This window comes from Artemia sp. Qi Xiang Cuo, chromosome 7 (genome assembly GCF_049724085.1).
Source record: "Artemia sp. Qi Xiang Cuo chromosome 7, ASM4972408v1, whole genome shotgun sequence".
NCBI lineage: Eukaryota > Metazoa > Arthropoda > Branchiopoda > Anostraca > Artemiidae > Artemia > Artemia sp. Qi Xiang Cuo.
Window position 1 is genome coordinate 73,012,883 of NC_142800.1, and position 27,841 is coordinate 73,040,723.

The 27,841-nt window shown below is 35.1% G+C and overlaps 1 protein-coding gene across 2 annotated transcripts in view; it reads right to left on the reverse strand.

Annotated features, from left to right (window-relative positions):
* Window positions 1-221: 221 nt before the first annotated feature.
* The window catches only part of LOC148950665 (growth hormone-inducible transmembrane protein-like), a 91,746-nt gene continuing 64,126 nt past the window's right edge, over window positions 222-27,841 (reverse strand). For both annotated transcript variants that reach the window (XM_089092546.1, XM_089092547.1), the window contains exons 4-8: window positions 21,481-21,622; window positions 19,911-20,086; window positions 8,442-8,563; window positions 4,343-4,514; window positions 222-428 (exon numbers count right to left, since the gene is read on the reverse strand). In XM_089092546.1, coding sequence (XP_088948672.1) covers window positions 344-428; window positions 4,343-4,514; window positions 8,442-8,563; window positions 19,911-20,086; window positions 21,481-21,622 — 697 coding nt within the window. In that variant the 3' untranslated portion in view covers window positions 222-343. The remainder of the gene's footprint in view (window positions 429-4,342; window positions 4,515-8,441; window positions 8,564-19,910; window positions 20,087-21,480; window positions 21,623-27,841) is intronic.

The window sequence follows — 27,841 nt, forward strand, 5'->3', positions numbered from 1 at the left end:
TTGCTTCTATGTCTATTTTACTCCAGGATACAACAAAGACGCAAAAACTGAAATGAATTCAAAGTTTTACTCTGGAATGAATATTTTTTCTTAATGCTACTTCTATGTCTATTTTACTCCATGATACAACAAAGACGCTAAAACTGAAATGAATTCAAAGTCTTACTCTTCTTAATCTTCTACGTCTATTTTACTTCATGATACAACAAAGACGCTAAAACTGCTAGTCAAGACAATTTATTTATCCAATTCGAAAGAGAGTATAGTCGAATATATACTGAAATAAAGCGCAACTGATTTACAAAATTCAAAAGTCAATTAAAACACAATAAACTTCTTTTCCTTACTTTCTTCTATTACCCTGGCCAGCTAAAATGGTAGCAATTCTTATAAATATGTTGATGGTATCCAGATAAATAGAAATGGACCTGCAAGTAAAACGCAAAATTAATTAGCAGAATAACAACAACCCAACTTACTACCGCAAAGCTAAGTTCTCAAAAAAGTCAAATCGTCACTGTTACATCTAAAGGTCACATCTGACGTTTTCTCGGATCTGACGTAATTTCCAAAACTGTTTGCTAAGCTGTTCTCAAAGAGAGGATAAGTATGAGAATGTGAATCAGGAGGTTTGAAGTGCAACAGTATATACATTGCCTCCCAATCATCCCTTTGAACGTAGATCAGCACACTTTTCACATTTATTTAATTGTCACATTTACGATATCATATCACCCCAGTTGTACCTAAAGGTCGCATGTGACATTATCACACTTTTGAGATAATTACCAAAATTTTTGCTAAGCTGTCCTCAATCAGGAGGAGGTTTCAGTCACACTTCGATCCTTCCATTAAGAGCAGGCTAACAAACAGTTTTTGATAATTATCTCAGAGTGTGAAATTTCATAATCAAATATTATGGGCGACTGGGACAATATGACATCTTAAATATACAATTAATATACAGAAGCAGACATTATAATACCTGGCTATAGACCCATTCATGAATGCCCATGAGAATTAGAGAAGGGACAACAAATTAGAAACAGACCCAAGGAACAACTAAGTCTCTAAATGACAGAAAGTCAATTAAGCCATTTGAATTTAGAGACAAAAATCTTTAGTAAGTAAGGGCCAAAGCGATTAGCCCCACAAAGACAAAGAAAAAAAAAAGTCGGTATGGCATTCCTGTCAGCAGGTTTAATTTTGAAAGTAATCAGTAATAGTACGTTTAGCTTCAGACAGTAATAGTACGATTCAACATAAATTACCCTCCTAATCCTCCCTTTGAATGCAGCTCTGCAAACTCTTTTTTGGCAATTATTTAAAAAGAACATACAACTGTAACACGTTACAGCCGCAACATCATCCTTCTGCAGCCAGATTTCAAATCATCATTTAAGAAACAAAATTGTGCGGGAGAATATTGGGTTCGCTTATATTTTGGCTCAAAGTTGACATATTCGTTTCTCCAGTCTGTACATTGCACTCCAAATAAATAAAAGTTTCCTGTCTGTGGGTTGTGCTACTAAGTGTGCTATTGAATTTTTTTCGTGGATAGATATCCAAAGGAGCAGTTCTTTTTTATTTTACTATCAAACATTCCTTAGAAGTTCCTAATTTGCTCACTTTCAAAATATGATAAACAGAAATTCGGTAAAATAACAGCATTTAAGTCTCGGTTGAACTCCAGCCCCACTTACATAGTGACTGACACAGCTATATGCAAATTCCCATCAAACTTCGATTGGTCAAAAGTGTCACAGCCTAAACATTAAAGTCTGGCAAAACATGGATAGAATCAAACTTTTAATCAAAGAGTAGTTTATTAAAACGATAGCATTAATAGCAGATAAGCACGCAGTAACATATTTTGAGGGGGGACAACTTTGAAGAAGACCGAAAAAAGGTAAAATTACCTGAAGTGCAAAGGAGTGAAAATCATCCAAACACCGTGCTTTTGGGAGAGGGACAGGCCGAATGCTTTCTCTCAACGCAGCGCCTCGGATAGTTACTGCAGCCATATATGTACTTACTACGACCCATGGCTTACTACAACATTACTATCTCCGTCAGTCAGTTCTACAGGGGTATATGCTACTATAACTAATACCCTGCACTTTTTAGTCATTATATGAGCGATTACTTACTTACTTACTACTTACTTAGGTCCTCCTGAGCCATCTGGCGCGCATAGGGCATCGACGAAGCCTCGGTAAACGTCACATATTGGCGCTGCGGCAAGTACATCCTCCCACTGGGGCTGTAGTGATGTGTGAGTCCTGCGTAGATCACGATCGTACGTGCGTCTGAGCGTGTTTCTCGGTCTTCCCCTCTGTCGACGCCCACGCGGCTGCCATTGTTAAACCTGGTTCGGGATTCTTGATTCCTCAATCGGAAGGACGCGGCCAAGATAGCTCCATCTCTTCTTCTTAATCACTTCAATAATAAGCGACTGACCAGTTCTTCTGCGGACCTTAATGTTGCTGACAATTGACGCCAACCGATATTCAGCACGCGTCTCAAGCACATATTTTAGAAAGCTGTGAGTCTTTTCTCTGTCCCAACATCTAGTTTCCAGCACTCACTGGCATACAATAGCACGGACAAAACGTTGCTATTAGGAAGTCGCAGCTTTAGTGCCAGCGAGTACTTCTTTGATTTCCATACTGGCTTAAGTTTGTTGAAAGCAGCGTTTGCCATGCCGATTCCTCTTTTGACCTCATTTTGTGCCTCTCCTGTATAATCGACCCAGCTCCCGAAGTACTTAAATTCATGGAATTGTTCGACTCTACGATTTTTGTGCAGGAGCTCGACTGGCAAGCCTGATGTTGCAATTGATTTAGTCTTGTCTATGTTGATGTCTAAGCCAACTTCCTCCGCTTTAACGCTCACTTTATCAAGGAGCTCCTGGAGTCGCTGCTTTGTCATTTCCAGAAGTGCCACATCATCCGCAAAGTCAAGGTCCGAGAGAATTTTATTTCCGACTGTTATTCCGAAGCCAGCTGCTTCCCCTCAAAACGTAGTCCATTAAAATGACAAATAAAAAGGGTGATAAAACGCATCCCTGTCGCACTCCATGACAATGATATGAGCGATTAGTATTATATTATTAACAGCACCTCAGACCAAACAAGACTCCTCTCCCTGTCCACATATCCCATCCTACCTGACTGAGTAAATAAATCCTATATCACCTATTTTAATCCTCCTACCCCTGGGATATGCGTTTCTGGAACTCCTAACAAGTCCAGTTGTCGATACGATAGTTATTTTTTTAACGTCGCAACCTTACAAGTTGCAATCTAATCTCTTTAAATCATTGAAATTGTTTTGGCCTCAGGAAAAGCAACTGTCCCGGATAGCAGTGCAGGACGGAGACTCACACATCTTCTCTAGTCTACACCGAAATCCTTAAGACCCAACACCGTGCTTTTGAAAGAGGGACAGGCCGAATGCTTTGAAACCACATATGTACTTACTACAACCCATGGCAATACAATTCCATTTTTAAAGCTAGGGGCAATTAGATCCAATGGTGTTTTATAAAGCCTTCTCTTAATCTGCCCTAGAACACGTTGTTATTATGATTTCTTGAAAATCTAAAACATTGGAAGCCGAATAAAATTATATATTTTGCGCTCTAATAGGCTCTAAAGAAACTAAAAGCTAAATCAAATTGAGGCAATTTGAAAATGATAGAATATTTGAAAAAGACTATTATATTGTAATGAAATAGAGTAATGAAATTAAATAGTAATGAAATACAATTATATATTTTAATGATATAATAATATAATGATATTATATAATGTAATGAAATATCTATCTCTAGATATTTGATTCCACAATTCTGTCAAAAACAGAAATCAAAAATCTTGGCTTCACTTTCATCAACTAAAACTCCGTTCTTCTAAGTAGCTTTAGACATGCTCAATGTTCATGATTTTTAACGATTTTAGTCCATTTAACAATTTGCCTAAACTGACAAAAAAAAAAAAAAAAAAAAAAGAAATCCGTACCAATTCACAAAATTTTCTGTTTTTAAATTTCTGGTTACCTTGATTTGTTTTTTATCTTTAAAAAGAGAAATAAATATACCGGAATAAAATAACTAGACCTACCATGAAAGAGTTAAGCGGATTATGTTTTTCTTGATTGTAAAGGACAAAGCTAGGAAGAATTCATGGCTGAAGTACTTGCACCTTTTTACTTCTTTTCCCTCAACATTTATAAACGACAAAAATCAAATTGATTTACTAACCCAAGTATTTGTTCATCGTGTCAAGGAAGAGCGGTCATAAAACTTAGAAACACGAACTACAGTATTAAAAAAACTTACGCATTCACAGGGTCAAAACGGGTCAGGCCGTAATGTGGATAGGTTTCTGCGGCCCTAATGATCCTCTGGGTGTCATAGAGCAAAAATCCAGAGAAAAGGACAAGTCCACCATAGAGAGATAGTGAATACAATCCAGCACCCAATGCAGTTGTTGGGGGAAGGAACATACTCCCTATAATATAAGTAACAATTGTGTCAAAATCAAAGTAAAAGCAATAATTTATTTATAATTCAATATAAAGGACAAGCAAAGTAGGAAAATAAAATATAAAGAAGAGAAAGAAAACAAAATGAAGAACAAAACAGTCAACAATAGAAAAAAACATGGGAAAAAAGCATGAAATAGCTCAAACTTAAAAAAAGCAGACTCGGACAGTCCCTGAAGTAGCAAGACCAGCTACGCCGCGTCTTTTGTTTTGGCCGCGTCGTTTGCCTTCTTATGCGGGGCTCCCACGGTATCAATAAAGTTAATAAAACTGTCCACAAAGTTAATAAACCGTTTTCCTCTCATGAATTGGTTGACTTAATTGTTGTCGGAAAAAAGTTGAACTTTATTTAACTTTTTCAAGAAAGTCCACAAAGTTCAACCAATAGCAGAAGACATATGGAAAAGTTTTAAACCTACTCATCATGTTTAGTAAAGAACGGTAACTTTATTATTTTATTTCATCATCTGGGAAGCCTTAGAATTTGGCAGAGTTTGTTGCTGTTTTACTCTGGTAAATACAGTAAAGGCCTCAAACACCAAAAACGCGCTGCAGAGCATTCGGATATCTTTTTGAGAAGAATTTGAAACAAAAGAGATAAAAATAACACTGAATGGCCACAGTAAATTTAGTACAGTTTCATTAACGCTTTATTGTTATATTTAAACCTAATAGCAACAATCTTTGAATGGCCGATTTGGAGCTCAGGGTTTCTGTTTTCTGTGCAAGTTTTAGTACGTTCTTCTCTTGCTTTCTTACGGATATATCATACCAACGAAAAATAATTTTGCTATCATTTCATAGCTGAGATTTAGTCATATCCATCTACCGAATTAAATTTTTGACATTCAGTTTACAGGGATCTCATAGATTGCAAACACGATGAAAATTGGTGGAAAATCATAAGAAAAATGAAAATTTTCTTATTTTGATTAAGCAAGTTTAGATGCTTCTCTAAGAAAAAGTCTAAGTAGTATCATAATTTTGGCTTGGTGAATTCTTAGATCTGAGACAAATGGATCCAATTATATGAGTTTATTGTCCTTTTGGTGTAAATTATATGTGCAGCCTTGTTACAAATATGCTTGTTTCGGAGGAAGCATACACTTTAAGCTTAGCGTCGTGAACCGTGCACTAGTAGAATGACGCTTAATTATTTTGTAACGGGGAGTTTGAGTCATCCAGAAGAATGGCCGAAAAATATAGTTTTGCTACTAAGTGACAACCCTGAAAGTAAAGAGAGTAACTCGCATTTACAATTCCGTTAATGGAGAGAGAAGAGGTAACAAAATCAAAAGAGTGCAACTTCGGAAGGGGCTTATTCGATTGTAAATCAGAATTTCTTGTGCCTCTCTCAAGAGTCAAAAGTTATCAGAGGGCAGCTAGTCCCCCCCCCCCCCCAAAGGACTTTTTTCCCCAAATGTATCCAATCAAAATTTTGAGTTTACAATTTTCTTCAAAATAGTTTAAAGATCAAATAACAAAAACTCCGGGGTCAATATATCCCCGCAGAGCCCGGGGGCAAGTGTCATAAGTTATGCCCCGAGGGCATGTAAGGTTTATGTAAGGAACGGTCGAATAAACCTCAGAGATGGCTCGTTTGATTGGAAATTGAAAGTTCTATTTAACTTTCTAAGAGTCATCAAAAGTTATTGGAGGGCATCTCCAATAGGAAGAGAAAGCTCTTTTGGGTGCAACTAACTAAGGGAATATCATCCGTGTTAGTTATGTATTTTTATACATTTGATTGTTTTATATCTGTCCTTAAAGTGTGACAGGTTTTCCTTAACAAAGTGGGAAGAACATAAACAGTTCTTCTTTTTTCTTGAGAAAGGGTAGATATTGGGGAATATTGCATATTTAAGAGCCCCAAGCACTCAATAGGTTGAAAAAAGTTTAAAATCGTGTTAAGGTGAAAAGCTCGAACGATTCCCCAGTCCTGCTTGGGATGGCGGTACCTACCTCTATCTTCATCTTAAGAATTACATACGACGCTGTATATTCGGAAAATACCTAGATCTGGGGGGGGGGAATGACAATCAAAATTTACCTCGAAATCTATATTGTTGATCTACAATCTAATTAGAGTTAATTCCGTTCCATGAGGATAAAAAAACAATATGAAGTAATTCCAGACAACATAAAAATTAACACCACTGATATATTAGATGATAAAATAACCTATAAATTTACTGAGGTAAGATTGGAAATCCATTAATAGAAATTAACTTTTCTTTCCCAAAAAGATCATAATAAATATTTTTATCCCTGCTTTATTTTTTATAGTAGCTAAGCAAGTAGTATTAGCAACTTGCTTTCTTAAAAAGCAAAATCCGTGCATCAAATTCTTGCATAAATTACAGCTAAAGCAACGAGCCACCCATCCCCCATGACTAGTCCAAGCGCCACCCCCTAAACATGTTTTGGCAAATTATGTTTTAATCCAGAAAAATCTTGATATAGGTCTGGATCATCTCCCCCCCCCCCCCCCCAAATAAACATTTTAAACGTATTTATCTAACCTTGGATCATAATAAGAAGGGAAATGTTTGTAACTCCGCATTTAAACTTCAGATGATAAGACATTATTTTCATACGAGATATCGATTTTGTAAAGGTTAGAGTAAAAGATACACTGCCCCTTTTTTTCAGTATTTAACATATACTAAATTTCCTAGTCACGCGACAATTAACAATGTTCCTGAAAAATAAAGCCAAATTTCACTTACAAAAGATCCAAAATTAATAACCAAAAAAAATGTTTTTAAATAATGCATCTAATTATGCATAAAAATTGTGTATCTTACGTATCTATCTAAATTATATAGACACAAAACATAGTTTCACTAAAATACTGATTCCAAGGAAGAAAAAAACACAGTTCGGTTAGGTATGGCAGCAAAAACTGACATGATAACAAACTAGGAGACCAGTTCTTATGAAAAAAAAAATCAACGTTTTTTTCTGAAATCAACGTTTTTGTATTTCAAACGAAAGTATGCCAAGGAGAATTTTTAGGCGAAATTATCCGCAAAACAATTCCAAGGGATTTTTCAACGACAACGGAATTTTTCAGGGGGAATATCTTGCGTGGGAGGAATTCTCTATGGACTGGTTTTTGAGGAATAGAATTTTCACGGATAAGAAGCCGGATTTCCCGGCATTATTTGAAAAGCGATCAGAAAAATTTTAAAAAATAAGTTTTTTCAATTGAAATTAAGGAGCAACAAGCTCTTAAACAGCTCTTACACAAGATGATAATTTCCAGCCATTAAATAACGAAAAGATCGCTCCGGCAAAAACCTTCGCTAAGCCATCTTCAATGTTAAGAAGATATATATGTACTGAAAAAACTTAACATTCGGAAGTAAATTTATCGAAAGCAAAAGTGACTAAGAACGAGGTCTTTTCATTTGTGTTCAGGCTCTTTTTTTGCTTGCTCTGCATATGTTATTCCCAAAACATCTGCTTTGTTTTCGTTATTAGCTGGCTGGAAATAGTTAAGCACCATTTCTGTCCGTTTAGCGAGATTGATAGAATCGGTGGTTCACTTCAACATTTAAAGTTTTTTTTCAAGTATTCACGATTTAAATTTGTCAAGAATATTAGTATACTTTAAGCAAAACTACAAGTCAGCAGCTTCTAAAGTAACCAAGATATATGAAAACTACCTCCTCTGACTCTTCTGACCTCCAGGCAAAGACTTTGGAGGGTACACCACGTTTAGATCTGCGGAACATATTGATATGAATCTGGATAGCCCCCTTGTTGTTTAGATTTCAAGCATGTCCTCCTGTCCGAAACACCCAGAAATAATTTATTGGTAAAAAAATGAATAAGATCCCAGATTATTAGTAAAATCAACATAAAAAATGAAGAAGCCAAAGACTTACCAAGGGAAGCTGCAAAGACGACACCCAGCCCTATAGCCAGAGGGCCACCCATTGTAAGAAATTTTTCGTTGGGAGCACAAACAGCAACTGTGGTCAAACCTCCAACGACTCCTGCAGTATAACTAATAAAAACAAATCATTAGTTTAGTCTATTCTTGTGATGGTAATAAATATAAAAAAATGGGCTTAAATTTCAAAGTATGGATAAAAAAAATATATACATCCAAAAATTTCTAAACCTAATACAAAGCCTAGACTGTAGTCATGATTTGAACTACTTTCAAAACTGAAGCTTGAATAAAGGCTCATGTCTTGAAAATATATTAGAATCGATTATCGGAAAAATGATATTATTATAAAATACAACAGTTTTGGAAACTGAAATAACTAACTTAATACTAAAATATTTTATATGAAAAATATTATTCTCTTCCTATTGAACGGCTTACATCGCTACATCAACTTTATAAGGAAGCAGAATTATTTGATGACAAGTTTTAGACTAAAAAAAATATCTGACTGAAAACTTTGATCCGGAAAAAAAGTATTGATCCACCACACACATTTTTTGAAAAGTGAAATTACTTGATAACATCAAGAATCACAATTTTAATTAACTTCTAACGTGTAAGCAGTTCATTTTGAAGAGGTTTCTTTTTATATGAAATATCCATGGACACTTATGTGCAAAAGAGCTTGTATACAACAGAGGCTTCAAATTTTACAGTTAACGCGCATATTCCAAGTTAATAATTAAGATTCATAAGCCACCAATCCAACGTAGCTTGTCTAGCTTGAAAGCATAACACCTACCAAACGCAAAATTTGAAGAGGTTGTATGCAGCAATTACGAAATTAAAGTGTCAGAGAAGTATTTAGCCTTCAAGTAAGGCAATTTCTCTAGACGCTTGATAAGTTTCATGTTAGCCTATAAGAAAATGGAGACTATTAAAAAACGTAAAACAAAATAATTATTAATATAATACTAAAATAATAATTAATAATTATCAAAAAATAATAGCGTTGCTGCTGCTGTGATATTGTTTCATTTTTCACGAATATGGGACTAGCCTTTACGTAGGAAAGTTAGTTCCAATTAGCTAAAAATTTGTGTTACCGCTGCAAAATAGCAGAAATCGCATCTTTGTAACTAGATATCTTTTTTCGTCAGGCTTTGCTGTTGTATGTTGTAAATATACCAATTCAATGGAGTAAACACAAGTCTTGGTAGTTCTAATGTAAGAGGCAGGAACTCCGGTTCTTAATACACATTAACGTCCCTTCACAACAAGATTCTTTTTTACTAAAACTAAGATATAGCTAGCGCTCATTTGAACCAATCAGGTTTTCTATTGAATTTTCTGATTCGTTGAAAAATTCTACAAAAATTTTGATTTGCTTAAATTAGCCCTAGGTAAATCTCGGCATTAGTAAAAAGTTATTGTGAATACGGCATACGTAAATATCACCTATATCGTTGCCATTAATGTAAACGTTCTAAAGCAATATATATCCTATTTTATTTGGATTTTAAAATCATTATGCAGGGCAACAATACTTAAAGACTCCACTGAGCTCCTACTGAAAGGAGAGGAGCCGTCTCTTGGATCGAACCTGATACTACTCCTAAATAGTACAACACCCAATTGAAATAAAAACAAATAAATGATCAAAGAGGTTGTTGAAAACCCGTAAAAAACTAAAACCTAAGAACTTACTAAAAATAAAAACTTACTAAAAACAATGAAGTTACTAAAAATCAAATACTAAAAGATACGGTCAAAAAGCTTCGAGAGTAGCGAAAGGTTGAAAGAGGACATACGTATATGCGGTATATGTATAGAGGGTATAGGGTATGTATACAGAGTAAAAGTATGAAATTCGAGCGTCAGAGAGGTATAAAACAATCAGCATTCTACAAACTGTGGCAATTCTGATGGATGTTTGACAAGTTCGCTGTTTTATACAAGAAAATTGGGACTATAAAGAAAAAATTGAAAAAAAGTAACAATTATAAATAATATTATCGCTGCTGCTATATCATGAAACTAGCCTTTTGCTCAGAAAATCATTCCAATTAACTAAAATGTGTGTTACTATTAAAAGATAGCATCGGTCCCATATTACAACATGACACGTGTTTTATATAATAATTGGTTATGTCTATCCGATAAGTTGGAATAACATATATCCTATTTTCTTTAGGTTTTATTAAATTATTATGCAGGTTAAATGCTCTATTCATCCCCTGGGTTGGTGCGAAGAAAGAGGCTGTCTTTTGGAGGAAATACTGATACTACTTTTAAATAAGACACCAGTTATGAGAAACAAAAACGAATGAGTTTTTAAAAGTTTTCACAGGAAATGGTCAAAGAGTATTAACAGCTAACCCAAGACAGGGGCGAAAACCCCTTGACTACTACTACTGCTAACTCAATTCAGCACCAAGCCACCTGAGGCCAACTCAGACCAAGCTCCTCCTGTATCCCAATGCATTCAAAGCCTCCCTCTTTGCACCTCCAATGAAGTTCCAGTTTCCCTTAAATCTTTTCTTGCGACATCCTTTCACTCCATTTAGGGACGACCTGCTTTTCGTTTGGTCCAAGATGATTGGTCAATGGCTGATTATTACATTGGTTCCAACGACTTTTTAAGCTGCAAACTTACTAAGTTGCATACTTAGTAGACAACTTAGTATGCTACAAAAAAAAACTTTAACAAACACATCAAAAATTTGTTTATATGCATTTTTATCACTTTTCTACGAGTCGGAAAAATATTTCAAGCAGGGGGCAGTCAAACTCCCCCTGGATATGGCCTTGAAAGTACCTGACCGTTGCCCTGACGTGCCATGAAGCCCTCTTCACAGTGGCCAGTTGAGACACGCTGGAAAAGGGTGTTTCAACTTGTAAAATCAGTCGCTTGGTTTAAAAAATAAAAAATAAGTTGGTTGCTTTAAAAAATAAACTGAATAAAAAAGAACATTCTTGTTGCCTCTTTTCGAATTTTAGTATTAAAAAGTAAAACTGCCCCTTTTTTCATCCCATTTTTACGGTAATGAAAATATTCTAATTTGAGGAAAACAAAATCAAATTAACTAAAAAGAAAATATGGTGGGGCTTTTGTAAACCATTCAATGGTAATGGACAAAATTTCGCAAGTGACTTCCTGTCACAAAGACGGCTTTTTAGGATTCATCATGCAAAAATTAATTCTTTGAGCATAATATACTTGCTTAAAATTGACACTCGTTATTAGCTAGATGTATTCAAACATTTAAACTATCTTACCTAAAAAATGAAGCCCCCGTTTAAGAAAAATTAAGCTTCCAATTAAATATCCTTTGAATATATTTGAAGAGTTGCCAAATAGTTATTTTTAAAGGAGTCTAAAAAGTCTTACAATAGAATCAGTCTCCCAGCACGGTTGGTAAAACTTGGTTTCAACTGAGGTTTTTTTTTTCCTCACTCCACTTGTGCCTAGTACTAGTAGTACTAAAAATACTAGCTTTTTTCTGTGAAGCTATTACTTATTTTTTGCCCCACCCCAACCTGCACTCAACTATTCTCAATGAAATCAGCATACCAAGTTCCTTCATTCTAATTATAGAGTAACAGAACGCCATCTACATTTTCAATACTTTTCTATTATAAATTTTACACCACAGAAGGGGGGTTTGAAGCCAAATTTGCAGAACGCTATTAAGGTAAAACGTTATACAAAAAAGCGTACAAAAGTTGAGGATTCTGACCTAATTTTGTGCTTACTCTAATCTGCTTACTCTAAATAATGCGGTAACTTTAAAAGCTAATATCAAAGATCTATTTCACTGATTGCTATTTTGTTCCTTATATTATTATTTTTTTTCATTATAAATATCAGAATAAACTTAAATAAGATCTAATCGACTTGGTATATTTAAATAGAGAGAAAGTTAATAGAAATTAGTGACCTATTTTTGTAACTTAACCTAGTTTTGTTTGAAGCTATAAATAATAGCCATGGTTGCCATCTATTATAAAATTTTACTAAATTTAGTAAAAAAGGACCCGAGTTAATAAATTTAGTAAATTTAAGTCAAATCTAGTATTTTTCGAGAATTTAAATATTTTACTAAATTTACCTGAAATAAGAAAAAAAAATGTTTAATTATGAAGGTTTTGAATATAATAATAATTATATTCCTAAACCATTAAAATTAATTTTTTTTAAAACAGTCCTAGCATCCTTACTTCAGGGAAGTTCAACCAGCCCAGTGAATGTCCAACATACCTTTTTTTTCTCCTTGGATTTAGTCAGCGTTGCCAGTTAACGTTTTCAATTAAATGCAAGGTTTGATGATAACAGGTTAAGTTAGATTAGATTTGGTTAGGTTAGCTTAAGTTTTTAAACCATTTCTGATATTTTAAATTAGTTTTAAGAGTATAATAATTCGGTGCACAAGTGTGCTTGGTCAATTTTTGCTCAACAAACCTGGACAAAAAAGGATGTGCAGCAACCACTGGTGTTTTCAGGGGGGAGGAAAAACTGAACCAGGACGTTTTTTCTAGCGGGTGGACAGAAACCGCAAACTATTGAGTCCTCCAAAAAAATTTAGATTTGTTTTTCCTAACGGTTGATTACTCCCAACGTCCAATACAAAAGTAGGTAAAACACACACCAGGCTGGTTGTGGCGATATGCTTGGAAAAACAATTCAAACATGGATAATCAAGCTAGTCTACATGACCTCAAAGTCTCTAACCATATAAGTGATATTTTCACAGTAAGTAACGCCGTAATTAATAACAAACACGTATATTTTGAACGAAATATCAGTTTTTAGTTTGGTCGAAATGCAATCCTGACGGCACAGCAGAATTGAAGGTATTATCTGTGAATACAAAAGTGCCACACTTTATGGGATGTGATTGAACCTGAAATTTAAAAACTTTTCTTTTTTTGGCTCAAGAAAGAGCAAAAAATGTGAAAAAGGGCAGATAATGTGATGAAACCGATCAAAAGATTTTAGCCCGATTTTGAGCCAACTTTTGCGTATAACCTGCCTAAATAAGAAGGTTTATTGTTTTTGCAGAGGATCAAAGTTGTTTTTGTCGATATCCATGGGCCCATCAAACCTGCAAAATGGGAAGGTTTTATACTTTATCACGTGATCCCAGAATCCACCAAACCTGAGGAAATAAGAAGGTTCTTTGTTTTGGAAAATAGGGACCCTAACTTTTTTGAGATACTAATGGTAGTATAGGCCCAGATCATGTTAAAACGCAACAAATATTCATAATTGTGGAAGTTCGGTGGTTTCATTGATTCTCCTGAAAAATACCGAACTGTCACTTTGATGCAGCTTTGATGATTCCATGAATCCTCTGCAAATAGTAAACCTTCATAATTCTGAAGGTTAAATGGAAAAGTTATGTCCCTAACTGTCGTGGATGAATTGAAAGAAACGTCTTTCACACAAAACAACGGAAAAATCCAAATCCATCACTTCTGCCATGTTAAGACTGCTCACTTCTGATCAGGAATCAGTGAGATACAGCAGAGTCATAAAATGGCCCCAGTAGGAAAAAAAGAGTTCGGAGTGTTTGAAAACTAAATCCAGTTTCTGAAATTAGAACAAAATAACTAGTATAATCCTGTTTTCATTTTTTGAGTTTCTCTCACTCGAGCCTGACTTCATTGTGCTCTGCTGTATGGCTCAAATTCTCGGAACAATAGGAAAAGTTCCTGTTAGGCGGCGTTCAGACGGACGACGTAAGACGGATTATAACCTGCCTAAATAAGAAGGTTTATTGTTTTTGCAGAGGATCAAAGTTGTTTTTGTCGATATCCATGGGCCCATCAAACCTGCAAAATGGGAAGGTTTTATACTTTATCGCGTGATCCCAGAATCCACCAAACCTGAGGAAATAAGAAGGTTCTTTGTTTTGGAAAATAGGGACCCTAACTTTTTTGAGATACTAATGGTAGTATAGGCCCAGATCATGTTAAAACGCAACAAATATTCATAATTGTGGAAGTTCGGTGGTTTCATTGATTCTCCTGAAAAATACCGAACTGTCACTTTGATGCAGCTTTGATGATTCCATGAATCCTCTGCAAATAGTAAACCTTCATAATTCTGAAGGTTAAATGGAAAAGTTATGTCCCTAACTGTCGTGGATGAATTGAAAGAAACGTCTTTCACACAAAACAACGGAAAAATCCAAATCCATCACTTCTGCCATGTTAAGACTGCTCACTTCTGATCAGGAATCAGTGAGATACAGCAGAGTCATAAAATGGCCCCAGTAGGAAAAAAAGAGTTCGGAGTGTTTGAAAACTAAATCCAGTTTCTGAAATTAGAACAAAATAACTAGTATAATCCTGTTTTCATTTTTTGAGTTTCTCTCACTCGAGCCTGACTTCATTGTGCTCTGCTGTATGGCTCAAATTCTCGGAACAATAGGAAAAGTTCCTGTTAGGCGGCGTTCAGACGGACGACGTAAGACGGATTATAACCTGCCTAAATAAGAAGGTTTATTGTTTTTGCAGAGGATCAAAGTTGTTTTTGTCGATATCCATGGGCCCATCAAACCTGCAAAATGGGAAGGTTTTATACTTTATCGCGTGATCCCAGAATCCACCAAACCTGAGGAAATAAGAAGGTTCTTTGTTTTGGAAAATAGGGACCCTAACTTTTTTGAGATACTAATGGTAGTATAGGCCCAGATCATGTTAAAACGCAACAAATATTCATAATTGTGAAAGTTCGGTGGTTTCATTGATTCTCCTGAAAAATACCGAACTGTCACTTTGATGCAGCTTTGATGATTCCATGAATCCTCTGCAAATAGTAAACCTTCATAATTCTGAAGGTTAAATGGAAAAGTTATGTCCCTAACTGTCGTGGATGAATTGAAAGAAACGTCTTTCACACAAAACAACGGAAAAATCCAAATCCATCACTTCTGCCATGTTAAGACTGCTCACTTCTGATCAGGAATCAGTGAGATACATCAGAGCCATAAAATAGACCCAATAAGAAAAAAAGAGTTTGGAGTGTTTGAAAACTAAATCCAGTTTCTGAAATTAGAACAAAATAACTAGTATAATCCTGTTTTCATTTTTTGAGTTTCTCTCACTCGAGCCTGACTTCATTGTGCTCTGCTGTATGGCTCAAATTCTCGGAACAATAGGAAAAGTTCCTGTTAGGCGGCGTTCAGACGGACGACGTAAGCGACGTAACTAGTGCTTATGCGGTCCTTATGTCGAAAGTTAAAATTTCTCAACTTTTGACGTAAGACAGCTTACAATGAACCAATAGAGAAGCAGTCTTTTGGCAAAACCTTCAAAACTTGAATATGATCTGTTAACTGGAAATGAAGGCAGCTTTAACTGAGCTTGTGCATGAAAAACTAGCACTATATGAGCCCTCATATCTTTGGCATAAAGGATAAAATTGTGAATAAAGACATGTGAAGGAGCATAGCCGATGGCGTGGTAGCTTTTTTTCACAGTATCTAGTTCTATATTCTCCGTTTAGTTCATTTATGGCCTCACTTGGATAACAGTTTTCGGCCAAAGCTCAATTTTGATTCCAATCGCGAGTGGCTTCGCATAATAACTGGCACCTTCTGCGTCTCTTATGTTGCCCGTCTGAGCACCGCCACAACCAATGAGAAGTGGTTCCACACTTTCTAGGATAAAAAAAATATTCTGCTTCCCTTAACTCCAACGAACCGATATTGTCAGCCTATGCAGCGAGTTCTGTAGTTTTTATAAAGAAAAAAAAAAACAAAAAAAAATTTGCGTGACATGAGACGAGAGTAGGTTTATTTCGAGGAAAACGAAAGAAAAGAGAACCAGATAAAAGAGGAGAAAAAGAAAAAGGAGAGAAGAAGAGAATAAAGATCGTGAAACTCTTATTGATAATCCTTCTATAGTAAAAATCAATGCTTGACGGTATTTTGGAAAAAATATTTTGGGGCATTTAGTAAAAATAGATGATATTTAATAAATTTTTCCTTTCGGATTTAGTAAATTCTTCCAGGCCAGGGTGGCAACACTGATGACAGGTCTTTTTTTTTTTTTTTTTTTTTTTTTTTTTTTTTTTTGTTCATTAGTTTCAGAATTAAGATACAGTGAAGGATTTGGAAATGAAATCCTTGATCTTTGATTAAATTATTTGAGCAAGACTTTGGACTTGTGTCAGATTTAGGCTGAAAGAACAAAATTACAAAATTATCTATGAACAAATTTTACATGATAGGCTTTAATATCTTTAGCTAAACAGAATGTTGAACCTCATCAACTTAAAAAGCGATTTGAGCTCCACCTTGAAATAATTATTTGAAATATGTTCCGTTTTACATTTAAATCCTGAACAAGAAGTACAAAACTTGCATGTCTTGCTAATCCACCAAATAGCTTTATTTAATCGACTTAATAGCTTTATTTTAAAATAAAAATTATCTTTAGAATCCAGAAGTTTTTGCACTTTCCTCAAATGAAACTCAGAGAGGAAAAATAATAACAAAATGAAAAATAAAATAAAAAAGGTGAGAAAACTAGGATTTTCTGAGCCAATGGCAATCCATGAAGAAGAAGAAATAAGAAAATATTTCTACAAGGACCTCCGCCGAGTCGTCCTCAGTGCTAAACAAAAAAGAAAAAAAAGGAAACCAACGAAAATAAAACCTTTCGAAGTTTACTTCACAACGACAGAACAGAAACTAAATAAGAACCAGGTTGGAATCAATGAAAAAGAAAACTACCAAGATGATTGGGTAATAATACTTTGTTTTGCTATTGCTTTGGCTGGCCTACAAATTCGTTCATCATTTCATGTGCAAATAGGTTCTTTCAAGTTATACCGGGTGAAAATATTGATTGAGTCCTTCAAAATTAAACTGTCGTAAATTGGGCTTAATCATATATCTTCAGTATCTCTATTTATTGCTAAATTTTGGTTCATGTATTTTTTGTATCTCAATTACACCTTTAAAAGTTTGTGGTAGGTCATTTACAGTAGATATTAAGGTTTCCTCGTCAAAAAGAACCAGATGGGTCGGATTTACGAAAATATGCGAAGCCAATGCCGAATCAAAGTTGTCATTGTTATTTTTTAATCTCAGGGACTTGTATATTGAAATTTTGTGCTCATTCAAACGTCCACCTAGTTGTTGATGGGTCCTACCAATGTAAAATTTCCCACATGAACACGGGATTCTGTAGACACCACTACCCAGTACAGGGTCAGTTTGATCCTTTCCTAAGTTGAAAAAATGTTCAATTTTATGTTCGGTTTTATAAGAAACAGAGAGATTATGTTTTGTTTTTTTTTTCCAAGTTTATCGCCAAGTTTCGGGATGTATGATAAAGTGATGAAAGTTTTTTTCTCAATTGCCAGGGTAACTGAATCAAGTGGGACGAGCTCCCTATTTTGTTGTTTTATCTTTTGTAATCGTCTATCTATGATATTTTCAATAAGTTTGATTGGGTAACCATTGCAGAAAAGAATATCCTTGACATAGCTTATTTCAGAATTTATATGGTTACGGGAACAAATTTTTAAAACTCTATCGACTAAAAGGATTATTACCCCTCTTTTCACAGAAGTATGGTGATGGGAAGAGAAATGTAGATATCGATCATTATGAGTCGGCTTTCTATATATAGAAAAATCAAGGCTAGGAGCAGTTTTTATAATCAAAACATCCAAGAAAGGCAGCTTACCTGAATCTTCGAGTTCCATTGTGAACTGGAGATTCAGATTGAAGTGGTTCAAATGTGCCAAAAATTCTTTTAGAGAGTCCTGCTCATGTCCCCAGACAGGAAGGATACGATCAACGATATGAAATCACAGAGAATAATTTAAGCTGAAACTCTTCAAAGCAGACTATTATATAAAATCCATGTAAAAATTTGCTAAATAAGGAGACAAGACAGTGCCCATGGATAAGCCCCTGATTTGAAGGAAAACTATTTTTCAGAATTTAAAATACGAGGAGAAGTTGTTGCAAAGACGAACAAGGGTCATTATTGTATCAATTTCCAAAGTTTTGTAATCCGACCAAGCTGAATTTTCCTCAAATTTTCTTTGTAAGGCCTGCTCACATTTATGGACATCGCATGAAGTGTACATAGAAACTGCATCACAACTAGATAAAATAGTTTTTTCTGTTGTGGTCTAAGAATGTATTTACTTTTCTCGATTATGTAAGAACGCTGAGCTTCTTACTTATTGAGTTACAGCTGAGCAATATATCGTGAGCACACAGAATAGCGTAAAAGATCAGAGACCAAAAATCTAAATAGAAGATTTTGACCTTATTTTACATCACTATCATCATTTAAGATTACCGTAAAAGAATAAGGTGAGCGCAAAAGCGTATAGCGGTATTTCAGAAACCTTCCTAGTCTTTCGGTTGTTTTGTGCATAATTGGACCGTTTTTACTGTTGTTTGCAGAAAAAAAATGGAATAAAAAATAATAAACATCTAGCTGATCTAATTGAAAATATCCCAAACTCCCTAGATAAAAATTTTTTTTTACATTTTATTAGCATTTCTAGGAACTAGAATTGGCTAGAATTAGTCTTAAGGTAAGTAAAATATGAGGTCAATGGCTTTTGAGCGCAAAACTTCATTACAAGAAAAGAGGCAGAATGCTAAAGCACTGAGCCAAAGATTTACTTTGCTCAATTGTATCCAGTTTTCGTCTTGGAAGTTTCTAAGTCGAAATCAAGCATGTCTGTATCCAATGTATCCAATCTAAAAGCTGCAAGTAATTAAAAGAGCTTTCTCTTTTCCATTTTATATATTCTTAATACAAGAGCAATAGACATAACGGGATAAAGCAGAAGTTTAGTTTCATCAGTAACATCCTTCCAAATGTTTGGGATTTCATTATGTGTACCTCCAAACAATAGGGGGATCAAATTTCCTCTTGTTTTAATCGTTCTAGACTTTTTTCTTTCTTCTATGCATCACTTAATTCCTAATTAAGAAACCAAGTTATATTTTTCAAATCTGTTATATTCTACAGCTTCAAATCTGAGATTTGATCCAGTGTTGGCCATCTACTTGAACCCTATCCTCAAGAGAATTATTTGCTTGCGGCTATATTTTTGATTCCTTCACATAAAGTTTGAAGAATAGTAAAGCCTAATTATTCAGCAGGGCAAAAGACAAGCGGAATATGATGCACCCAGGACGTCTATGAGAATGTGGAACATACACAAATATAAACCATAAAATGAAAATATTAATTCACCGATTCGCAATCATTTCTTCACATTTTTTCATAAAAGCATTTAGTCATCACTTGCAATGCAATTGAACGGAAGAATCTAGCTGAGTATTTTAGGTCTGCTGCCAAAACAGTAGCTTAGGCCTAAATAACGACACACTCAAACAGTTACTGATACTTTCAGGGATCAGTGACACTTAAAATACGAAACCAAAATCATCAATTAATAAAACTTTACCAAGCAGCACGAAGCAGAAGAGGGCCTCCAAGAAGGGTGAGGGGAGCAAAAACTGCACCAATAGTTGAGCTGTGTAAGATCCACGCCAACTGTTTCTTACCCAATCCTTCTTCGTAGGGAAGACTTCGGACTATCATACCGGTGCCGATCATCAAGGCCATTGAGCCAAGCATTGACTGAAAGAAAATTTCATGCACTGAAGAAACAATTATAAAATTATACAAAATAATCAAACCATTTTTATTATAAAAAATAATTATTAAAGAATCACGTAATACAAATGATTGAATAATCATTCTAGCATATTCATAAATAAACAATTGTAATAAAATTATTAAATAAAAAAAATGATTAAATAATCACGTAACACAAGAATCAAACCTTTTAAAGTCAGGAACACGGTTAATTGACGTTTGACATTTATAAATGGAAAAAAAAACATTATAAAAGATTTAGAACAAAATGATTTGCAAAATAAAATATATACTAATGATTTAAAGCCGTTTTCAATCAGAAATTTCTAGTCGCTCTTGAAGTTGCTCATCGTATTTGCTGGAAAAAAAATTCTAACGAAATTATACATTTCATTTTCACCTTAATAAAATAAAACGAAAAGATAAATGAAAAATGATTGTAGAGGTAGCTAACCATACAGCTTTCTCCAAAATCTGTCACTATCTGGTAGCTAACCGCCGCTATCTGTCAACCCTATAAAGCACTGTTCCTCTCCCCCACACCCTCTATATTGCACCCTTTTGCCAAATTTTTACACATGCTATTAAATTGGTAATCCACTCCACTTTCCTGTTTTGCAAAATATTTACTGAGATACCAATTTGAACACCCAGTTCAAAACTTATTAATTGGCTTCACATAGCAGACCCCACTACGGCTGTTGCTAAACTTACAGAAAAACACAACCAAAAGATTCCAAACTAAGCTTGAAAACAACGCCTTTTACACCAGTTATATCTACACCAGTTATTTTACACCTTTTATATCAGTTATATCTAGTTATAGCTTTTCTTCTTTGTCTTTGTTACAAGTGTCTGTGCTCTTCTTTATTCTTTTGTTTATTAAACCATCAAAAGTAGGAATTTGTTGAATTCACTCTTTACTGAAAATTTAAAAAGGCAAAAATTGAACCCCTGGCACATCATTTATGTTTTTTCTTGCTTTTTTAAGGCGTTTTAGAAAGCAGGATGTTTAGAAAAAAAATATATCAGCTGGAACACACGCCATCACTCATAATCCATACAAAAAGTAAATATCTAAGAAATACAAATAAAATGCTAATTCAATAGCAACAAATTTTGTTTAATTCTTCTATCTAAATTCAAATAAATTTGGCAATAAACCAGAAAAATGACGGAACACCTATCAGTCTGACCCAGTAAAAGGCACATAAACCCAGGTACACATTGCCCTATCCAGGATTACTTTTTGACAAGTCAGACAAAATTTTCGAGGGGAGGGGGGGGACCTGATATTTCCCCCCTCCTGAATACGGCCTTGCCAGTACATAATTTTAGTGTAATTCAAAAAGAAGTGGGGGAAAGAATGTCCTTACCACCCATGTGTTAGAAAGCATAAAGTTCATAACCATCCTTGATCGAAAAAACGCTGCGGCACTGGCTGCAGTTAAAGCAATGGATCCTCCAAAATACATATACGTTGATCGAACCCTTTCCTTGACATAGTCTGGCCATACCCTGAAAAAGAAAAAAGTGAGTGAAAAATTACCTCTAAAGGAGAACCGATACAAACCTGGAAGGAACTTTTAGTTCAATAAAGGCCTAGGTATAAGGAGAGGCTAGTTATCCCTGAAATGAATTAATAACCCAAGAAACAAACCACGATTCAATTACGTCAACAAATGTTCTTTTCTCTCAAAAATCGGAATATACCACTTATACTTACGTTCTCAGTCACCTTAAAAAATCAATTAGAACTTGATATATTTACTAATGTTTTTTTCATAAAACAAAACTATAATTAATTTTTGCACCCTCTCTCTCTCTCATCGGCAACCTTAGCCTTAAAACTCCATTTTTCGATTGTCGACGTTCTTCGTACCATTTTCCAAATTTGACACTCAAAACCTAACAAACAAATGACTCAAAACTTTCACATTAGCTTTGATCACTGAGTAAAATCATCAAGTATATCAATTATCTGAGGAACGTTAGATTCATAGGCCAAAAGTTGATTTGGTTGAAAGAAATGGCACAATCTGTTTCTTATATCACTCTACTTAGGGGGAGAAGATATAATTCCACTTTTAAAATCAAGTCTAGCTATTACAGCTATTAGGTGAACTTAGAAGAGTAAATGCCATAAGCAAAAACAATAACAACGTTCAGGGTAAACAAGCTGGTTTCATGTCGGACCGTTCAACCATCGAGCAGATTTTTACGATCCGACAAATCATAGAAAAACCCACGGAGTTCCTACAAAAAGCTTTTATTACCTTCGTCGACTTCCGTGCTACGTTCGACTCAGTGGACCGAGAAGCTCTTTGGCGGATTCTAGAATCGACAGGCCTCCCTAAAAAATACTGCAGACACTTCAAAGCTCTACACCATGGGACGGAGAGCTGTGTTCAAGTGAACGGCCGCCGCAGCCCGTTCTTCCAAATCACGACAGGAGTGCGCCAAGGATGTGCAGTTGCCCCAGAGCTCTTCAATGTCATCATAGACTACGTTATTTGTAATGGGATCAATTTGCAAAAACCCCAAAATCTCCAAATTAAAGTTACCCAAATAAAAGTAAAAACAACCGAAATATAAACCCAAAATATGAACCTGAAAAATTCAAGTAACCTACAGATCGAGCAAGACTCAAGCTTTCAATTTAACATAGTGAAACAAATATATCTAATTCAACATTGTAATTATACTTTGTAACAAACATCGTAAGAATCTTTCCCACAGAAAATCCAATAAATAAATCCGCCCTTGCGTCGCCAATAAAAGCAATAAATATCAGTTGGACCAAATCTTATATGACAGCCAACGAACAATGTAATTTGAATCTTAAGAGCTCGGAATGCCAAACTATCAAGAGGGCAAAGTTTATTATACAAAAAAATAGTCACTCAAGATGCAAAATATCGTCGTTGCATTTTTCTGGAGTATAATTTTAGAACTAGCTATATAAATTCATTTAATTTGTTTTATCCTTACAAAACTTAAAAAGAAATAATTTATACTAACCCTGAAATTTAAGCGACCCCCTGCTAGAAAAATATTACAATGTAAAACTTTGTTCGTTCGAAAAAATTCCAAAGTGTTATTATAAAAAGTTATAAATTGTAATTAAAGTTACAATGTAGAACTTCGCTTTATTAAAAAATTCCAGAGTGATATCTTAAAAGTCATAAATTTCAATTAAACCCAAGTAGCCCATTGGTGCAAGCCCGTCCAATAGTGATGTAGGACAAATAGTGCAGCCAATAGGGACTGTAAAATATACTTGTTAGTAACGCCCGAACGTAACCTCCGGTGAAATTGGGAAAAGTAGATAGCTAGAACTTAGCAGTTTTTGCGCCAGTTTTATGTCAGTCTTTTCTCAGTCTTATGCAAGGCTATTTTCAGTCTATTTTGAGTCTTAGAGGAGTTTTACGCCAGTGATTTATATTATGTGAGTTTATTCAAAATAAACTTTCGAGAGAACCTTTTTGTCAGTGCATTAACTTTTGCGTAGCATCGCTCCAGATGACAATTTTGTATTAGTGTCCCGTATTACAAGTGTGTTGATATAACCGAAGCTCTGCGACAATTATGTGAGTAACAATACATGCATTACTTTCTTATTTTATTCTCTCTATGTTAATATTTCTCAAGTTTGTTAGTCCTTATGGCTCCACTCGCTCCTAAGGGAAACTGAAACTTATCAGTCTGATTTCGACTCAGTATGGCCGTTAATATAAGCTCCCTACAGGTACTCCTAGATTAAGGTCCCCACTCCAGAAATTCCGCCTCCGCTCAGGAAGGCCACACGCGAACCGTTAGCTAAGGGCGTGGCTATTTCCCCATTGAATTAATTAATTGGAATCTCCGTATTAGGAAACATCAGGAGATAAAGTACAATTAAATTCTAAAAAGAAACCCCCCACAACCATATTTTTAAAAGAAACCCCCCAATTAGAATTGGCGCGGCCTGTTTAAAGGAGCAAAAACATAAGGACAAAAAAAAAAAAAGATTATTGAGAAATATTAAGCATAGGAAAAAGTGTGATATCTTTTAGACTTATAATTTACTTGTGCATGCTTTGAAAGTGCCATTTATTGCGCAGTCTTTGTAGTGCAACATTTTATTAAGGCTAAGTCCCATTAAAAAAATAACAAAAACAAGATTTAGACTTGAAAAATATAAATTACATCAAAAAAAACAACTGCCTAATTTTAATTTATTTTGAGAAAAAAAAACCAAAATGTCGTTGGATAAAAATAAACAATTACTAAAGCAAAAACTAATTGCCAAAACATCGGAAATCTAAAAATAACCCCCTAAATATAAAGGCGATGAAGACGTAGACGAATTTGTTATTCAATTAAACCAATTTGTAGAAGTAACCCAAACGGACTTAAAATCATTAGTAGGCATGTTGTTAATGAGACTTAAGGGACAGGCATTAACATTCCTGAAACAAATAGAACAAAAAATAGGGGAAGATAACAACCTCCCAATAAACTCAATTGAAAAATTGCTAACAGCGTTCCGAGAAAGATTTGTTGAAACTAGTTCAACACACAAATTAAAGCATGGTACGGTATGTTTCGATGAAACACAAAATGTTAGGGAATACCTACACAAGGTAGTCGTATCCATTGAGGCAAAATATGGAAAAGAATCGGGCCCTTTATACGATAAAATCGTACTTAATGCTTTCATGCAAGGATTAAGCCCCAAACTATACCGAATGTTAATATCAAAAAATATTCAAACATTAGAACTAGCAGTTCAGGAAGTAGAGGGAATGATTGAAATTGACTCGATTGTGGCAAATCACAATGTCAAGAATAAATAATGTAGAAAGTTCAACTCCGGGACGATCGTGAGGGATTTCCCCAGGATTTTTTTCGAGAGATAATTCACCCAAACCGAACCAAAATAGGTCTCCAACCCCTACGAGGCAAAGGATAGTACGTTTTGTACCCACGAATACGACAAACTACGTACAGAACCCCCCAATTATATGCTATGCATGTAATAAACAAGGACATATCGCCAGGGAATGCCGTACTAAAAACAAATATACACCACCAACCCCCAATTTTAACAACAGTTTGTTCGGGAGAACAAACATAAATTTCAATTGGTCAGGAAACTAGAGAAATAACCCCCAATGTCTCCCATCATTCCGCAACCAATACCAGCAAGGCTTTGCATTTTCGAATCCTTCCCAATATATGCCACAACAACCGTATTCCAATCCCTCAGAGAACTAACAAAATAATTTTCGGTTACCCAACGCAAAACGTGACAGAACATGGACCAAGTGAATTCGCGAACGGTGTATCCAACTAGACTCAACAGGAATACAACCGATAACAGAGGATATTTTTTTTCGACGGGAAACGAAAGAAATTTTTCGTCAATACAAAATGAACAAATGCCGCGAGCCGTCGGCACAAGAAACTTTAACCCACGCAATAATACGTGGCAAAGAAAAAAATCAAATGTCAACCAACTTGGAACTTCCCTAACAAGTGAAATTCCCACCGAAACCCAACCTCAGACGCCAACTTATGAAATAAGCTCACAGGGAAACGAATCAGGCCCCCAAGAAAATTCACTGGGACCCTGAAGGCCAATATTTCTTATAGGTCCCATCCAGTCATTGCACCTTGCTTAAGCGATAATGATGACATACTACCTATATTAAATAATTTTAGTGTTGCGAGTATTAATTTCAAAGCGTTAATATATTCAGGTGCATCTGCTAACATAATAAATTCGAATGTATTTAATAGACTTCCAATATATATTAAGCGACGGAAAAATTTCAATATTCCCAGTTTAACTAGTGTCACAGGTCATAGGCTGGAAACTATAGGCTCCATACGTTTAGATGTGAAAAAAGATAATAAAATCTTTCCTACAAACTTCATAATCTCCAAAAATTTCCCATATGAAGCTATAATTGGTGCTAATTTTTTAAAATCTAATAAGGTGTTATTAGATATAGCGAATAACAGACTCGTGTATCCATACGATCCTATTCTCCAACGCGTGGAGAGAGGGGAAGCAACAGTAAATAGAATAAAATCTTTTGTACCCTATCTCTCATCTCGTGGGAGAAAATCAAGCAGCAAATGGATCGAGTCAATAAAAGCAAAAATGGGAAAAATGCAGGAGTACAGACAAACAGAAATAAAGAAAGTAGCTGAATTATGGAATAAAATAATAAGTCTAAGTACTATTGTAAGGGGGCAGGACTTGGATGTACCCCTACAACAAACCCCAAAAGCGGAAGACTTGACGAAACCAAGCGCCAACCTCAATTAAATAGAAAATAACACGGAAGAGAAATATTATGGGTTCGCAGTACGTAAAACAAAAATCCCCCCAAATACTATGCAAAGAGTACAAATCTCTCAAATGGTCACCCCTGTAAATGACAATTCCGAAATTTGGTTCGCATCCCCGTGTAAAGAAATTCCAGGAAATCTGCTTTGTGAAGAACAGATCATTTCATATGAAAAAGGCGAAGGTTTTATTTGGTTAACTAACACACATGAAAACAATATGATTACATTGAAAAAAGGAAAATGTCTCGTTGAAATAAAAGTTATTTCTGAGTACGAGATAAACAAGTGGAGAGGCTCCAAGGAAAACTTAGTTAACAACATTGGTACTAGCAATCCAAAGAATAGGTACCCCCTAATAAAACCCCAATTTTTGGAAAAATTTAAATTAAATCATATCTAAAAGACGCAATTAAAGGAAAAATTATGTGAATTGCTCTGGAATTTTAGAGATATTGTTTCCACATGCGAGGAAAATGTCGGGTTGATACCGTTCTATGAACACTCTATCCAAACCACAGGGTGGCCTGTTGCTAAAAAGCCCTATCGAATCCCCCATCCCTATAAAGGCTGGTTAAAAAATAAAATCCGCGAATTAGAAAGAAACAATATTATACGGCCGAGTATAAGCCCGTATTCAGCCCCCTTTATACTAGTACCAAAAAAGAACAAGGATCTGAGACTTGTAGTGGACTATAGAGCCTCAAATAAGCAGGTAGTTAGCGACAAATTTCCCCTGCCCCGAATTGACGAAATCCTACACTCTATTTCAACAAAAAATAAATATTTCACATCCCTTGACCTCTCTCAATGTTATCGTTAAGTTAAGATAGCAGATGATGACATCTACAAAACGGCCTTTTCGACAACGGAATATGGTACCTATAAGTATTTGAGAGTACACTTTGGACTCAAAGCCAGCTCACGTGGATTGTCTAGACCTCTGTTGCACCTATTGCGAGGTTTAGAGAATATTATCGATATTATGGATGATGTTATTTGTGTAGGAGAGACCTCGGAAGATCATCTAAGCACATTAGTCAAAGTTTTTGAAAAATTCAGAGAGGGTAATCTGAAATGTAGACCGGAAAAGGTAAATTTGATTCAAACCGAAATAAAATTCTTAGGAATGATAGTGACCCAAGGTCAGATATCACCGGACCCGGAGAAGATAAAATGCGTAGAGAGTCTCAAGCCGCCAAAAACCATGAAACAATTAAGAGGCATTATTGGTTTAACCAGTTATTTTAGAAAATTTATACGCAACTACGCCCAAATCGCAAAACCCCTAACAGATCTAGCCAAAGGGAGTTCTTAAACTAGTACATGGTCTCTGGAAGCTCAAACTTCATTAGACACTCTCAAGAAAGCTCTTACTTCTGAACCAATATTAGCGTT